Genomic DNA, 17,197 nt, shown 5'->3' on the forward strand with positions numbered 1-17,197 from the left:
ATAAAAATACAGAACAAGCATCTCAATTATAAGCAAGGCCAGTGTTTGCAAAGCACCAGACATTCCCTTCTCTGTACAGTGGCTTTTTATGTTCCTCTTTTATTACAGCTGAAATTTTGAACTGTGAAGCAGTGCCAGCTGGAGTGGCACAAGTGATTTCTCATAGTAACAGATGTCTCAGAGATTAAATTACTGAAGGGCCAGATGGCCCCAATCCCTTCTCGTGTTGTTTAGCCGTCGTTCATTATTAGTAAATATGCCATGCTCTATGTCAGTCAGGCAGGAAGGTGCCAATCAGATTGAAATCATTTCCATCCCTGATCTCTTTAGGTGATCTCTCCAGACAGTTTCCTGCTGCCCCTCCTCAATAAGCAACTGATAAGTCTGCCTGAGATATGTCTTTGCCTTTTCCATCACTTGCCACAGTCAGAATATAGAAAAAAGCAAGAAATGTGGAAGAAACCCATGTTGAAATGTAAACCCTCTCCTGGGTTTTGTTATAGGGGCTTTCATGCGGTGCATGAAACAAGATCTGTTTTATCTACCAAATTCCATTCTGCCCCTCTGGCAGGCTCCTTTGGTTAGACCAAATAACTTTGTCCACCTTGCAGTTGTTCTACACCTCTAGCCAGAGAGAGTGAAGCCTGCTAAGCAAATGTCAGTGACAGTGCTCAGAAACGATTGTCTGGAGGAAGTTTGTAGCTTGGATTCATAATTATGTTTGAAAAGAGGGAGGTAAAAGATGGAGTAATAGACTAAGAAGCAACCTAGGGTGAGAATTTTTTGAGATAATGGGAATATCATATGTGAATGTAGAAATATTGCAATTATTAGATGGACCAGTGAGTTCAAGGACATAAAGGAACAGAAAGTCAGAGAGTGAGAACAGTGGCAGGCCCTACATAGTGAAGTTCATCAAAAGTAAAAGCAAAATATTATAGCTAGGGCAATGGGAATGAGAAGTAAATGGTTTGTGTCTGTAATCTGGTTAATACTTTTTCTTTTCTTTTTTCCTTGTTAGTGATGCTATTGCTGAGATTAGAGCTGTCTGTATTGAAGAAATTGGTGTCTGGATGAAAATGTACAGTGATGCCTTCCTGAATGATAGTTATTTAAAATATGTTGGTTGGACACTACATGACAGGGTAAGTATTGTGTATTACTGTACATAGCAGAGTGTACTGTAGGTAGCTGGTGTTACACTACATCTTCAGTATATAATTTTTGATTTGTAAAGAGATAGTTCTTTTTTTCTTGCTTGTTATTTATCTTTCAACCAGCTTATTTCAAGGTATTCACTTAAATTAGGATACAGTACTCCCAAAATGCACACTTGGTTCACGTGCTTTTCATGTTTTCAGTCTCCATTAGAATATCTTAATAAAAATGTTTCCATGGTGCTTTTCTTCTGATTACAAGAGAAAGAGAAGTTTCCTCAGATCACCCCTGAGAACCTTTGTGTCTGAAGCAGGATGGAAAAGAGATTTCCAGATGTGTCTTCCATTTACATTGCCCAATAGTTAGAGGAAAGAGAAACCTCTGGGTCCCCAACAGACATCACTGGCTCTAAAACCAGTGGAGTTCTCATCATTTTCCCTTGGAGAATCTCTTCAAGGTTCTCTTTAGCTTTTTCTTCAAAAAATTATTAAAACACCAGGTGGAAGCAAAAAGATTTATATCTAGAGGTTCTTTCCTGCCTCACCACGGTTCTTAGTACCAGTGGTATCCACGATATGCCTCTGCTGGGTGGCAACAGGCCGAAGCCCCGCTCAGTTCATTCCTAACACTATAGAACAGGACTTCACACTTCTAATTGAATGGGTTTTTTTTTACACCAGGCAGCAACTGCAACTAGCTGTCCTCCCACTCTCACCAAAACCACTAGAAACACTTGTTTTACTCTAAACTGTTTTGCTAACATTATCCAAGGAAAAGAGACGAAACCTAGCTATAGTGTTGAAATGCTCATTAAATTCCAGCATCCTGATTCAGACTATTCTTTTTTTCTAGGAGCGCTGAAAAAATTAAAAGTTTGCAAGTTCATTCTGATGACTTGCATAACTGGTAGTTAACAGGTGATTCTTTAAAAAGAGATTTCTTCAATAGCTTTGCACAGCATATTAACAGTGAGGATATGACTCAGTCACTCTTTTTGTGAAGTCTGAACAAGATCAGTTAGAAAGATCTTAGCTTTTGCTAATGAAAAAAGTTAGCTGCTGCTGGTTCTTTTGCTTCAGCTATGGCTGACAAGGATCTGCATCTTACCTGATTTGGACCAGCAATTTACTTGTTAAGAGTATCCTGTATGCTTTAGAGTCTAGACATGTGATGTCATTCCTCTCTAAACCTGTAGTTCTCAAATTTTTACTTTACAGACTTTCCCCAAACTTTTACTTTGCATCTCATTGTTAAGAAACTTGATTAGGAGGAAGATCCTGCTTACTGCTACAATCAGCCGTGACCAGTGTTTACTCTAGAGACTTCCTATAATTGAAGCTTGGACATGGAAACATGACCATCCCAGTGCTTTGAGGGGCAGAGCTGCTGCTCCGTTTGTGTACCTCGTTTTTAGCATTGGTGTGTCTCACTACAAGCCATGCTTCAGGAGATGGACATCGCTGCTTCAAGTTATCAAATCAGTGGGGAGGTCAGGTCAGGTTGGAGGATTAGGGTTTTAGGTGTGTTGGGGGGCTTTATTTTACTAGGGCTTTTAATTAAAAATAAATGATCCCTTGCATAATTGCAGCGGATTTTTTGGAGCACATTCTAATCCTTGCAGAACATTTCCACAAAGTAGCACTTCCAATGGGAGAACAGAATCTGGTAGGTTGCACTTCACAGTTCTCCTCTCCTCCTAGTATCTGTGAAGTCCAGCCATTTCTCACATAACTCCCTTTAACCATCTGTGAAATCTAGCCATTCCTCACGGCACTGTCTGTGACTGGTGTCAGGTTCTCACACTTATCTGTCACATCCAGCAATTTCTCATGTCATGTCCAATAGCTTCTCACATCCTCTTTAGTCAGCTTAACCTCAGGCCAGGGTCTAGTCATCTGCCTGCAGCCTTAACATATATTTATACCTCAGCTTTTTTAAAATTAATGTGTTCTTTCATATCAGACAAATTTTAAATTACAGTGTTACAGTAAAAAAAATGGGTTTCCATCTGGACCAGACACAGTAGAATTCTATCAGGCTGCTCTCCTGCCTCTGCTTGCTTTGTAATATGCAGGCCTCCAAAGTGCCTTGGGGTTCTAAGTCTTTAAATCACTAGCTAATCTGTTTTATATCCTGGTATACATGATATGTGATTTTTTTTTATTGATGTTGTGTATGTTTAATATATAGAGTGAGACATTGTAAGTAGAATAGAGAGTCAGAGGCAGGTGAGCCATGTGTCAAAGGATGAAAAGGGAGAGAATGGAAAGAAAGAGACATTTGGGGAGGCACAGAAAGGAGGAAGAAAGTGCATGGGGAGAATATATTGAAAAAGATGGAATAAGAACCAATTAAAAATGCAACCTGTCCAAAAGTACAAGATCCCTTAACGGTATGTTTTTCACTGGCACTACCTGAAAAGCTTGCCAGCCAGTACCCAGGTTTCTTGATTTTGCTTTGCTTTGATCAGGAGATAATTTTTTTCTATGATCAGTACTTAAAGTACTCAAAAGATGAAGGCTGAGGCAATAGTCATAAGGTATTCTCATTTCATGTGGACAGAAATCACCCCAAAATGATTAACTTCTCTGGAAGCTTGCCACTACAAAAAAGAGAGGAGGCAGCAGTGTAAGAGATTCACAAGCAGTTTCATATTCTACTTCAGAAGACATACAAATTAAACCACAGGGAAGACACAGCTCTTACACTTCTTTGTAGTAGCTCCAGTGTAGTCTTTCAGAGGTACGATACAGAAGTTTAGTTCTATTAATTTGGGAAATCTGTATATTTTGTACGTTAATCCTGTCTCCGAGTTTTCAGATTAATTTCTATAGGGCTTTTTTATAGATTACGTTCTCATTTGAATATGGGTTTCTAGTTCTGCCTTTCTCTCCTTTTAAGCTTCTTTTTTATTCCTGTGGATATGGGACCATAAATTAAAAATACATAAAACTATAATAGAATTGCATTAAAAAAACCACTGTCCAGTCTTAATTTTCATCTGCCTCATTCATGCATGGAACTGTTTTCAAACAATAGTTGTGTCTCTAGATACCTAGACAATCATGGTTTTTAAACCAGTTCCTAACACTTAAGAAAATGCTTCTTCCTTCTTTGCGTGCCTCTACTTATTGACTATTTCTGTGAAAGGAGTGAACCCTGGTCCTCTGGAACAGATGATGTTAGAATACTTCATTGTGATGGCATCCCAACTTAAAAGGATGAAAACATAGAACTTGTTTTTATTAAGGTTGTATAGAAACTGAAGTTGTAGTTTTTCCAAAGTTCTGAATGTTTATATAATCTCCTTGTTACATAATTTCCTTGGTTTTGGGAAGGCTTGAGAAAATAAAAAATGCGTCAGATGATACATGGTATCTTCATAAATGGTATTGAGTGGGCATGTGCAGAGTGCAACTGCTTGCTCCTGCCAGGAATGCTCCTGCCATAGGTACTAATGTGATGCAGGACATTTTCATCTGTTTTTCTCTGGCAGTGTAACTATTTCTGTCATTAGGCAGCAGATTACCTCAAGATACACCATTCTAGAGCATCAAAATGCCAGCCACTATATCACGGTCAGCCCATAAACTGAGGGATTGAAGATACCCAGTAATTTAGGTAACCTTTCTACACAAGAGAAAAAACCCAAACAGTGCAGTCTTCAGAAATATGGTAGGGCTATGAGCTGAGCAAATTAATTGTCTATTTAATAGGTTTTAATAAAACCTGATAAATTTTTTTAAAAGAGCAGAATACCCTTAACCACCAAAAAAGAATTGGAAAAATCCAAAAGAAGAGACGGGAAGTGTGAAAAGAGAGAAATGACTTTGCTGGGACTCTTGGCCACTCACCTATTTTAAAAATACTTAAAATTGTGTTTAAAACTGTGTTTCTGGGGGTTTAAAAAGTCATCATCTCTGTGAGCTAAGCCTTTGTCTGGCGTGTGAGCTGACACGTAGCTGTGCACCTTTAATTACCGTTTCTGCAGCGGTGGTAGCCCTGAATGGTAAGAGAAGTCTGGTTCTCACTGGGAGATGGCAAACTAATACTCACAAGTACAAACTGTGTAGAACATTAATAACAATCTAAGGTGGCTTGAGGCCAGGCTATAGATCACTGTGAGACTTACCCAAGAGTTACAGATTGTTGGTTCGAGTCCTGTGATGAGCATGTAAAAAGTATGAAAATGGTGTGTTTCCATCAGGATGGATTCTTTTTCCCAGGTCTGCCATATTAAAGAGAATTTTGAGTGGAGCATGACTCTCCCAGACAAATGTAGACTACCCCACACTGCTGTCATGAAAGGTGTACATTGCTTTTTGCTACATTAGCAGTGGTAACAATTCTTTGCTCAAAACTCGGAGGATTATCTCAACAAAAATAGAGGAAATAATTGTCATTAAACAGTGTTGATAAACATTGAATGTTTTTTGTTTAGTTTCTAATTTCAGATTATAAATAAAAGAAAGCATTAACAATTAAGTATTAGTGCGAAGCATTTCTCATATTCATGAAAGAATTTTATATAACAAAATCAGTAAAAACATATAAATAGTTATCTAAAACAGCTTTGAGAGAAGGGGAACTACAGGAATAATTAGACTGGAGAAAGAGGCATGCGTAGAACCGATGGCAGTGTGGGTGAATTCAGGATTCTGCAATAATCAAGTGTCACAATTAAAAATCGGACAAAACTCCAGGTAAGTATATTTTTCTAGAAGATAACACTCAGGGGAATGGAAGGTCTTAGTTCTAGAATGCTGATAATTCAAATAGTTTGTCCATTATTTACTTAGAAAATGGCAAGGCTTTCCTTTCAGATATGTTTTGTCTGTCTGTAAAGCATAGATGTGACTACACAAAAATGGCTGGAAAGAGATGCTGGTTTTCTTTAACAGAAGTAAAGGTATTGCATGGCTGCAAATATTTGCTGCCTTAGGTTGACTCATACTCACTATGAACTTCAGCTCAGAATTGCAGAAAATCTGGCTAAAATCTAGTCTGGGAAATATTTTTGCTTATTCCTTTCCTGCTCAAGGTTGAATTCACTGTATATCCTCAGTGCTTCTCAGACAATGATATTTTCTAAAAAAACTGTAGTGTTGGTTATTCTACAGCTTTCTATAGAAGTTTGAGTGCTTAACTATGTTTGCTACTGAAAAGTTCTTCCTCACATAAGCTAAATAATCTGTGTTGTAATTTTAATTTATTATTTCTTAGCCACTGCGCACATAAAAAGTGACAACTACTTATTTCCTCTTCCTTCATAGCAAACTAATTTTTCCTTGTGCTACAGAGATATTTACAGGAAGTTTTCTTCATTACCTCTTGTGTCCATTCCATACTGTGCCCAGGCCTTTTTTATTTGTCTTCCTTCTGATTTTTGCCTTTCTCTTGTGCTTGACCTCCAAATTAATTTATGAGTTAAATAAGGTCATCTCTTAGGTCAGTAAGTCTCTTCCTGTCCTTGCTCTCCATCAGTGTTCGCAGCTGTTACCCTGGCATAAGTTTCTTAGGAATTACCCTGACTTTAGCATTCCCACCCACCTACTTCCTTGCTAGATAGGAAATTTCTGCTGCGTTTCTTTTCCCAGAAAGTGTTCAGGCTGTTAAAAGCTCATGTCACCTGCATAATTCTCATAGTTACTCAAAAAACATCTCGTGTCTGGCATGTTGGTGGTCTATGGCACATTGCTACTCCTCCATTCTGGACTTCAGTGCAGTGTATCCACGTACACCCTCACTCTGCCTGCCTTAGGTTCTTGTCCAGGTCATTGCTGTTTATGCTTCCCTGTGGGTTCCTGTCACTAATCTCCACTGACTCTATTTTAAAAGCTTCTTAACAGGATTAGCAAACTGGCATGTCAGGGGCTCTTCCTTCTCCAAAGAGATGAATTCCATCCTTGACCAACAGTTTAAAAACCAGACCTTTTTGCTATCGGAGAAAGTCCTCCTCCTATCATTTGTCGGCCAAGAAAGGCAGTCATTTCCAGGAATTGCCCCCGTGCCTTCTGGGCCTTTGCTCCCAGCTCAAGGGACTGGGTGTAACACAATCTTTCTCTCTTCCTCACCTGCTCCTGCAGTCACTTGTCTTCTGCCTTGGGTCTGGTGAGCAGCAGGAGGGCAGTAGCCTGGTTCAATATGCTCTTGTTAGCATCTGGCTTCAGTCTGCTGGCAGGCCGTGCAAGTACCAAACATTCACAGGTGCACTTCCTATCTAATCTTGCTCGATTTGCTCACTTAACATTTATAGAGACACTCAGTATCAGGCTTGAACTTAACTCTGGGACCATTGATCCACGGTGTTTGGTGATGTCCCCAAGGGCCTTGGACTCCACAGAGAGTTCAGACCTTATCTGCACAGGTCTCAAGCCTCGTTGCTGTTGGCACTGATTTTTTTTTTTTTCTGTACCAAATAAATTTAGAGTTTTGCATTTTGGGACTACAGCACTGGCTAAATAACAATCCATCTGCTCACAAGTGGGACAGACTTCGGTGGAGTTGTAACTAAACCTGCTACCTCACTGTTGCTTCGTAGCGTTCATCACATGCCAAACCCGATACTGATCCTCTGTGGCTAAATGAGCCAAGGCTGCGAGAGGCTCACATCCTCTGCTAAAGGTTAGTGATGCCTCCAGAGATCCTGGCCTTTCTGAATGCCACACAGCAGAGGAGACACCATTTCTGGTACTGCAACACAGGTACCATTAAAGGAAGAATGACATTCAGCATTTCTCTGTGCTTTTTTAGCACTTGATCACATCCATATAAAATTTTTCTTCAAGAAACTTCTTTTCTGTACCTTGAAAGATCTTATGATAGATCCTTTAAATGTAACTTTCATCTCATTGACGTTCTCTGCAATGGTAGTCAAAAATACCCCTAGAAGAGAGCATGAGTGCTCAGAGACTCCTCAGATAGAAAGAGATGATTTCTCAGGAACAATAATGCTTCAAGAAAAAACTTTTCTGAAAATCCTCCTTTCAACTTCTGTCCTTCTTTTATCTTCTATTTCAATTTCTGAAAAAGGTGCGAAGGAGGAGAGAAACTTAAAAATAAGGATTTTTAGCTTCTGTTTTTATGTCAGTCTGTGAATGTTCTTTCAGCTTTTCTTTGAGCAGTTTTTAAATACGGACTTGATTTTAGAATAGATGGGCTCAGAAATGAAGCTTCTCTGGGCATGGAGTTTTATTTCTATTAGTTCTTGAGCAGCTTCAGGCTTTAGACTTGGTAGTGTCCTCACTTTCATAAAAAAAAGTCCACACTGCAGTGAACTCTGCAGATTATATTTGAGCAGATTTGTGTTTATAACCTTTTTGCTATCTACAAATATTTTTCAACAAGAATCCATAGTTTGCTGAGACTACACAGTTGAGTGAGCTAGATGATGTGCATGTGCTCAGGGGATCCAGCCCTTCTCTTTATCATCCACGTTCCTATGGGCGACAAACCTTGATGCGTAGGCACTGCCTCGTGACGCCCCCATTTCCTGCCTACAGCCCACCACATCGAAGTAATCCCCACCTAAAGAGTAGCTGGGAATGAGCTGCTGCCACCAGAACAACTCGGACAGACAGACACAAGCTGCTCTTCTCCCCGAGGGCTCCGACAGCTGTGTCGTAGATGCATTGTTCTTGTGGCAGCAGCCTGCTCCCCATGGGAGGGTCTCCCACGCCTTTTGCGTCCTTCAACCTGTGCCTCTCCTGTGATGAGGGATGGGATGTAGAGAATTTCAGAAAAATAAATGCAACGTGTATTCCTTCTGTCAGTGCGAAAAGGAAAGACAATGCTCGGAGATGGCTGAGTTGTTGGAGTGGGCTACACGCAGCCCACGCTCGGTCATTTTGAACACTTGTGCACTGGTTGTAGCACCATATGTCAGGCAGAAGTTACCTGCAGTCTCTTTCCTAAAGACAAAGAGCCACACTGTCTTCACCAACCACCTTGAGATCATACGTCTTCATTTTGTACTGACTGGCTACATTCTTTATCTTTTTGTGGAGTTACTTGAAAGGGAAACGGTAACAGACGTTTACGTGATGGCACATTAAATTCTTTATATATGCAAATAGGGAGAAAATTTAACATTGTTTGTAGGCAGCTGCATGTGGTTTTTGGTTTTTAGCTGAATTGCAAATTGGCTTTGGTAACTCATTTGCATAAAATTTTAAATGTACATTAAACAAATTACAATATGATATTATTTAATATTCATGTGCATTTGATTAGGGTATTCTATCAGCTAATCTTAGTGTGTTTTATTTAGCAAGGTGAAGTGAGGTTGAAGTGTTTGAAAGCTCTTCAGAGTCTGTATACCAACAGAGAGTTATTTCCAAAACTGGAGCTGTTCACTAATAGATTCAAGGTAAGAGGAAATAAAATTTTTGGAAGGAGTACAGAAAATAAAAGTATCTATCTCATCCTGTTGCAGTCTTTGAGTCATGTATATTAAATGCAAAAATAAACTCATTTGTTTGTGACAAGGCTTGTAACTGCAGTAGTAAAACTGTGTTACTGAACGCTGAGATTAAACCAAATTAATTTTACAGTGTTTATCTTGTAAGATTTGTCAGGCTTGGCCAGGATGATTATTTGTCTGTTTGTATTATTGATAGTTTATATATTGTCATTATTCAATCTGCTTGTACTAATTTAATCTTAGATTTATTGAATTTTAAGGACGTGTACTGGGTGTTTCACACAGTCTAAAACACATCTGAAAGTAACAGCCTGTAACAAGAGATTGTTTGTAAGACAGCTTTTTAGCTGAGTACGTGCTTGTGTTTGGAGGAAGATATACTTTGATCTGCATCACAATGTTCTACACAGTGAAATACCTTGCTACAGAACAGGAGTTTACATTGTGCTTTTTGACAAACCCCTGAGCATGATCGTCCTGTTTAGGAGATAAGTGCTGAAGGAGTATTCCACGGGTTTTTTTATTAGCACGAAACCACTGACTTTTTGCTTAATATCTTGATGAGAACTTTGCTGTTAATTCACTTTGTGGCATGACCGCTTTATTTCACAAGTGAAGTATCCAGAAGAGAGGAGTGTAGCAATACTGTCATTGCTTCTGTTTGGATGCTCTGCGAAGAAAGCTTTCAGGTGCTGTCACCACGTCGGTTGGCACCTTTTACCATCGCTTTTGTGTTCTGGAGAACACAGAACTGTGGTAAAGGCTACACCCCAAGGAAAGACTGATTTAATTTATTTGAGTTTAAATCATGATTATAATGCTGATGCAAATTCTCTTTAGAAAAGAAGTGGAGATTTAAATATTTGTAAATTACTACTGTGCATGAGACTTAAACTTCTCACTGTAAATTTTACACTGCTTCACTGGTTTTGTCTGTCATTGCAGTTACTATTAACTCCTCCAGTTCGATCTAGGAAAGCACAAAATATAGAAAACTTGTCATATCTTCCCTTTATGAAACGATTCATAAAAACATAATGGTAATCAGCCTTTTACCACATTCACTTGAGATGGAGAAAAAAAGATCCTTAAACTGCTGTAAAGTCTAGATGTTAAGGAGGGCTTTTTGTCCAAAATTATAGTTATATAATAGAACAGACTCTTTATTAATAATCTCCTTCATTTGAGATTTTTAAGGGCAGATTAAATATCTGCCAGAATGAACTAGGTGTAGTTGACTTCAAAGTAGGAGATGAAACTAGATCATTTTGTGAGATCACTTGAGGGCCTGTATTCTTCTAATTTTATAAAGGCAGTTTCTGGGACTATTGCAGTAAAGACAAAGTTTTCTCTCATAGAAGAGTACCTGGCAAACAGGTTCAGACCTCAGACTACTTCTGTAATGCCTCCATATTCTGGTTTGCTTATCATCCCCGGACAACCAGAAATACTAGTTAATTCTCCAGAAAAATGAACCCTCCAACTCTGCTGCTTTTCTTGTTCCATCTGCGCAGACTTACAGATTGGTTTATATTTGCTCCTTCTGTAACTGGATTTATTTCGAAGTAGGCCACTAAAACTCTCATGGTCTCTATATCTGCTTCTCTTTACTAGAAAATGTGCTGGATGCTTCTCTCCTAGCCTCCTATAATTTGTAAGAGAAAATGCTGCTTTGATTCTGAACCTGTCCCATCGACCAGCAAAACTTTTCAAGATGATTGGAGGCACTTTGAGAAATAGTTACTCAGTAATGTACTTCAAAAAACTACAAGAACATGAAACCTCTAAATATTTCCTCCTGGCTTTTTCACAGTATAGACAGTTTTCTTTGTTAGAAGAAGCTTGGTTAGCCTGTGTGTTGCTTCTTGGTTTAGAATGGCACAAGGAATTTTCATTTCTGTCGAAAAGATGCAGACAAAAGGGAACCCTGTTAGGAATCCTCATCTTTCTTCTGTTCCATTAAAGCTGGTTTTACTACAGAAATCTCTATCATTATGAAATAAATCAGAGAAAAGGTGAGTTCAAAGTCTCTGTGAGCCTAGAGAACAGATCTGTTTAACATGATGATTTATCAGTTTCAGTTTCCAGCCACATCAAGAGAACAAAAATCTGGCATTGCCCAAATGTCTGCGCTTGGATTTACAGCTGTGCTGACAGGGATGCGGCCTTTGGCACCAGGATGGAGCAAAGTTTCAAATTAATGCTTTTTGAATCTGTGATACATTACTTAAATGCCTTGCCACCACAAACTCTACCACCACCCCCTGTAAAATAATTGACCTAAATGCCATTCTCAGTTCCATGGCTGCTTATTTGTATTTCCTCATCAGACTTTAATCGACCTGCACAGTTCAGCTGGTATTCAGCTCAATCCATTCAAACTGTCAACAGAAATCTCTCTAGAGATCTTCTAGCTGCTTAAAGTATAAATTCCTTTGATCCAGAATGACTTGTACTGGGGTGTTAATATTTCACCACCTTCCAGATAGATGTGACAAGGATCCAGTGTCACTTCTCCAAAGGAAAGATCTGTGTTCTTTCCGGTGTTTGTGTTTCTAGGAGTAGGTGATATGCTAGAAAATAAGCTTTGTCCGTCAAAAAAAAATTTGTCCATCGAAGAGGAGACGCTTGTTTTCCATCAAGAAGTCCTGTCTGATTAACTGAAACTGTATGGAAAAGGTGTGAATCAGGTCTTTTGCAGTCAGTGCCAAAGTCAAGACACCAGCAGATTTAGCTGCAGCCACTGAATTCTTGTCCCTTCTCCCTTGTCCCCTATCCCTTTGCAGGAGAGTGCTCTCTCCACGGCCTGAGGCAAACGGAGATAGGTTTGCTCTTCAGCCAGCCTTGTTCACAGCCTAATATATAATTGCAAACTGATCTTGATAGACAGTGCACGTTAATATTTCAAGTTATAAATACAGGCCTGTGTCCTAATCTACTGCTGTACAGTGGTACAGGAACTTTCTGTCAAAGCAGGTTGAACAGCTGGGGTTTGTCACTTACTAAACCACAGAAGTTACACCTTCCAGAGGCATTAGGTGTTCAGGTCTTATTTTCAAGGATTTTGGTGCCTGACTGGCAGGTGCCATCACACAGAGATCCCGGCACCAAGGCAGAAAATAAGAAATGATGCATCCACACTGTTTATTTTAAACCTGCTGTTTCTGGGAAAAATTGAGAGAATAGTCTTTTTGGGCAAGAAAACATTGTCACATCAGTTGGTTTCAAAGTCCGAAAGAACTCCAAATTCAGAGAGTAGCTCTTGCTCTGAAGGCAGGGGAGAAGGTCCCTTCCCTTTCAGGCTTTTTTTAGAGGTGTAGAAGGGGTTTTATACTTGTGTGCTTACTCCTTCATGTGCAGTTAGTTCCCCCTGTGGTATCCTGGGGTTTGGGATACACTTCGAGGGAGTATATGAAATTCCACTGAAACTTTTAAGATCAATATCTCTGGCTGTTCTTTCTCTTGATGTTGTTGTTATTAGTTGTTCCTTGGCCAGGACCTTAGGAAAAATTGACAGCAATTTTTTTGTCTTGCCATACACAGGATTTCCTATTTGGAAAGTTATTTCACTGTTTGAGTCTCTTCATGAGCTTCTCACAGTCTCTAAAACTGTCTAGATACAACAATTAAATGCATCAAATTTCCCAGGAACTTACTGGTGAATTGATAGAGGTGCATTCAGTCATAATGACACGGAGTATCTCTACATACCTGGTTTTGTTGAGAGGCAACACTTGAGACAGCCACAACGAATTCTTTACATACTGTTCCTGAATTTCAATACTGAAATAAGCATCAGTTGCTTGATATTCACCTTCAGCCTTTATATGCCTGGAATAGTAGAGAAAAGAGGTGAACACCTTTATTTTGTCCTGATTTGTTCTTGGTGACTTTCACTGTTGTTTCCTAACACTTCCCTTGTTTCTTTTCTAGTCTCTGACTTCTATTTTTTCACATCCGAAAATGTCATATAGTATCTAGTCCTTCCTGAAGCAGGTCAAGCCAGAGAAATCAAGTTTTATTTTCAGATGGCCCAATTTCTTTTCATTAACTTGATCAGTCAAGCAAAGAATATCGAGACATATTGCATTTTTATGGATGGATAGAAATTCTCCCCAGATAGGGAGGACAACATACACTAATCGCATCTATTTTTGATTGCCAGTAAGCAAACTGAAACTAAGGAGAAAGAAACCCTTAGGAGACTTCTTATAACTACAGGGTCCTTAGAAGTTATACAATCATCACATTTGATTGGGAAGTGGTGTGCTTGTCTCCGTGAGAAAGAGTATAGGAAAATAAAAAGCCAAACCACAGAATTTCCCACTTTCCTGTGGAAGGTCTGTAGTGTAATTCTTGAGATCAGCTTCAAACCTTAAGATGTAGCCAGGTATAAAGGCCACAACTTTATAGGCAATATGCAGATGCATATGTTCAGATGTGATTTTCTTCACAGTATTTCCAAATATGCATATATGCAGCATTCATTGCTCTAAAATTCTTTCTTTCCAGGGGGATGAAGCGGGGCAATTTTTCTGCTGTCATCCAACCCAAGTACATTCCTTTTCAGGAAAGAACTGTTAAATAAGACCAGTCCAGAACAGTTCTTGGACTCCAAAGTCTGCTTGCTTGTCTCCTGGAAAACTCACAAGGATGAGGACTGTTTGTTAAGCACTTGTTCTCATTCCTGTGTACTTGCCTATTGTTCCATTGTGCATATAGCACACAGCTTCCTGAGATGTACATTAAATGGTTGAATGATATTAAAGGGTTTTCATGTGTCTAGTTGAAAGATCTTTCTCCCCAAGAGTATTTTGTAATCTGTACAATTCTTCATCTGATAGCTGTTTGTGTGTTTCTGTTTTGTCACTGTAATAAAATTCCTTTCCAGGATCGCATTGTATCAATGACGCTTGATAAGGAGTATGATGTCGCTGTGGAAGCCATTCGATTAGTCACACTAATACTTCAGTGAGTATTTTTCAAAACCAACATATTCCCCTTGAATGTTACCTAAACCAGTAATATTTAATTGACTGGATTTCTTTGTGTAATGAAGCAAATCTGTTACTTTACAATTAGTATGAAGTTGAACTAAATATGTAGTAATATGGTTATGAAGCTGAAATAAGATATTCCATTTCATGGAAATACAGTAGGCGAAGTGTAAAAATGTAATGATGTATTTAGACTATTAGTGCATCCATTGTTGTGGAAGGATACCAAAGGGCATTTATAGCTTTTGCAAGGGCAAAATGATTGTCCTCCCCAAAACAAGTATCTGGAGGTTACATTTGCTAAAGTAACTCTAACAGTGACTGAGCAAAGATCCAGTGTTAGGAGATTTGATTTCCTGACACAGCTGGAAAGAGTCATCTGGTAAATAAGCTGACAGGGAAAAGATGCTAGCTTCAACCTCCTTGTTGGGGGTATGTGGAGGTGGCAGTGGTAGCTTGCAATTTTAGACACTTGGCCATGCAGAAGGAGATGCTTCCAGGCCCCCAACTTTTTCTTAGAGATGCAGTGGCTTCCCTGAGACAACGATCCAGTCCAGAGATCATCCCACATGCTGGCTGTTTGAGCCAGCCTGTCCACAGCAGCCTCACGAGTGTGCTATTGGAGCAGCACTGCTAAGCTTTTACTATATATTCATTAAAACCTATGTTAAAATCTCTTTTACAAACATGCATAGAATTTCTGCACCATACTTTGTACCTAGTGGCTCTACTAGGAAAATGTTTTTGGACATGCAGAATTTGCATGAAAAATTAGACTAACTTTTCCTCTTAGTCAAGAAGTCTCGACTTAAATTTTTCTATTTATGGGTCGCTTTGCTTTACAGATATTAGACTTGTAATACTAAGAAGAAAGGAAATCTTGTATCTACAGTTATATTTTTAAAGGAAATATAACAAATACGATCACAAATGAGATGTAGAACGCATCTATTCCCTATATTATTACCGACATTTGGGAACACAGTAAGATTTTTAGGTCAGAAATTAGCCAGTACACTTTTTTTTTTCCCCCTGCCCTTTTTTCTCTTTGGTTGCATGATGAAAAACATAGTTAGATGCATTTAGCACCAGAAGAATATGGGTCACGTTGAACAGCACAGGGCAGTATTCTGGCAGGTAGGAACTCCAAAAAGATGTGATGAACAATCATCATGGGGAATGACCAATTAAAAGTTATTTGTAGTAGGAAGCCACTAGAGTGCTGATACATAAATGTTTCTGATGAATGCTGACTGAACAAGGAGGGAAGTAATATGTGACAGTGGTGATACTTTGATTATTGTTGATGGAATATAATTGTCCCATGGCTCATAGCATTTTTGCAGGAATACTACTGAAACATGGAATTTTTTCTGAGTTTCAGAAAACACACACACATCCTGAGCTCAGAAACAGCAGAAGCCCCAACTATGTCATTTACCCAAGACAAGGGTAAAAGGTGGCTTGCTCTTGTCAATAAATAATTATAGAAAATAAACTTTTCATCATCTTTCATCCAGCACAGCAGGGTACGATCAGATTCAGTTTCTTGATGTTGAAAATGAAGCCTAAATCTAGTCAGCACAATGACTACAGTAAAAGTGTTGGACAATTTATTGTGTGTTCATTTGATTGGTGGATGCACAGTGCTAGTTCTGTGTCCCCACTTCGTGGCATAATCTGGTTTAGTTTTCTGCTGCCCACATCCAGAGCATTTCTGCGCCCCATTGCTGAGGCAGTTTTATCCACCTGGCCTGGCCCTTTCAGCAGCTGGAATTGGGAATATTCCTTCCTACTTACCAGGCCATCAGAGAGGCACCTCCTGCCTTGCAGGGCACAAAAGCACATGGACTGTCACGTGAAAAGACTTAACTCTGGAGAATGGAGAAGGCCAGGAGGCTGAAGCAGGTTTTCCCAGTCCCAGATTTGAATACTTTAAAAATTCAAAGCTTTGAAAGCAGACAGACATTGCTATAAGAAAGCAATTACATTTTTCTCATGTAACATTCTAGGTTTTTAGTTTAATAATGTTCGATGATGAGTGTTTGGCATCTTGCAATATGTGCATTGTAGTTAGTATAATGGTCTAAGAATTTAAGGAGGGCAAGATTTGTAAGCAGTGATGACAATTTTTTCATTATATTATTTTTTATATACATATATATTGATAAAACTGGGAGAAGAAAATCAGACAAACTTTCAGTTTTACAGACCCTTTAAATATTTCTGTATTTGGAAACTGAACCAAAGATCCTTGAAGTCAACGTTCAACCATTTAGGATTTTGTATGAAGGAAATCAATCTTGTAGCTGTCAAAAGTAAGTCAGGGGAGGCGAGAGAATTGAAAGGAAACATCTGTTTTAGTTCAGGTGTTACTTTCTGACTCTTTCAGTGGAAGCGAAGAAGCTCTGTCAAATGAAGACTGTGAGAATGTTTATCACTTGGTGTATTCAGCACACCGGCCTGTTGCAGTAGCAGCTGGAGAATTCCTTCACAAAAAGTAAGTTATCGGTTGCTGTGGAATAAGACCAGTTTTGTGAATGCTTTCTGGTAGAGGTAAGATCAAAAGGCAAAGAAGCAAGAGTGAAATATCCCAGTATAGCAAATCAGATATTTAATT

General features: G+C 39.0%; 1 protein-coding gene across 13 annotated transcripts in view; it reads left to right on the forward strand.

Annotated features, from left to right (window-relative positions):
- Positions 1-17,197, forward strand: part of STAG1 (STAG1 cohesin complex component) — a 203,557-nt gene that overhangs the window by 127,217 nt on the left and 59,143 nt on the right. For 12 of the 13 annotated variants that reach the window (XM_074877914.1, XM_074877925.1, XM_074877923.1 and 9 more), the window contains 4 exons: positions 1,022-1,145; positions 9,428-9,526; positions 14,472-14,551; positions 16,970-17,077. In XM_074877914.1, the coding sequence (XP_074734015.1) occupies positions 1,022-1,145; positions 9,428-9,526; positions 14,472-14,551; positions 16,970-17,077 (411 nt within the window). The remainder of the gene's footprint in view (positions 1-1,021; positions 1,146-9,427; positions 9,527-14,471; positions 14,552-16,969; positions 17,078-17,197) is intronic. The other variant, XM_074877926.1, reaches the window with a different exon arrangement.

The sequence above is a fragment of the Strix uralensis genome, chromosome 9, assembly GCF_047716275.1.
Source record: "Strix uralensis isolate ZFMK-TIS-50842 chromosome 9, bStrUra1, whole genome shotgun sequence".
Taxonomy (NCBI): Eukaryota; Metazoa; Chordata; class Aves; order Strigiformes; family Strigidae; genus Strix; species Strix uralensis.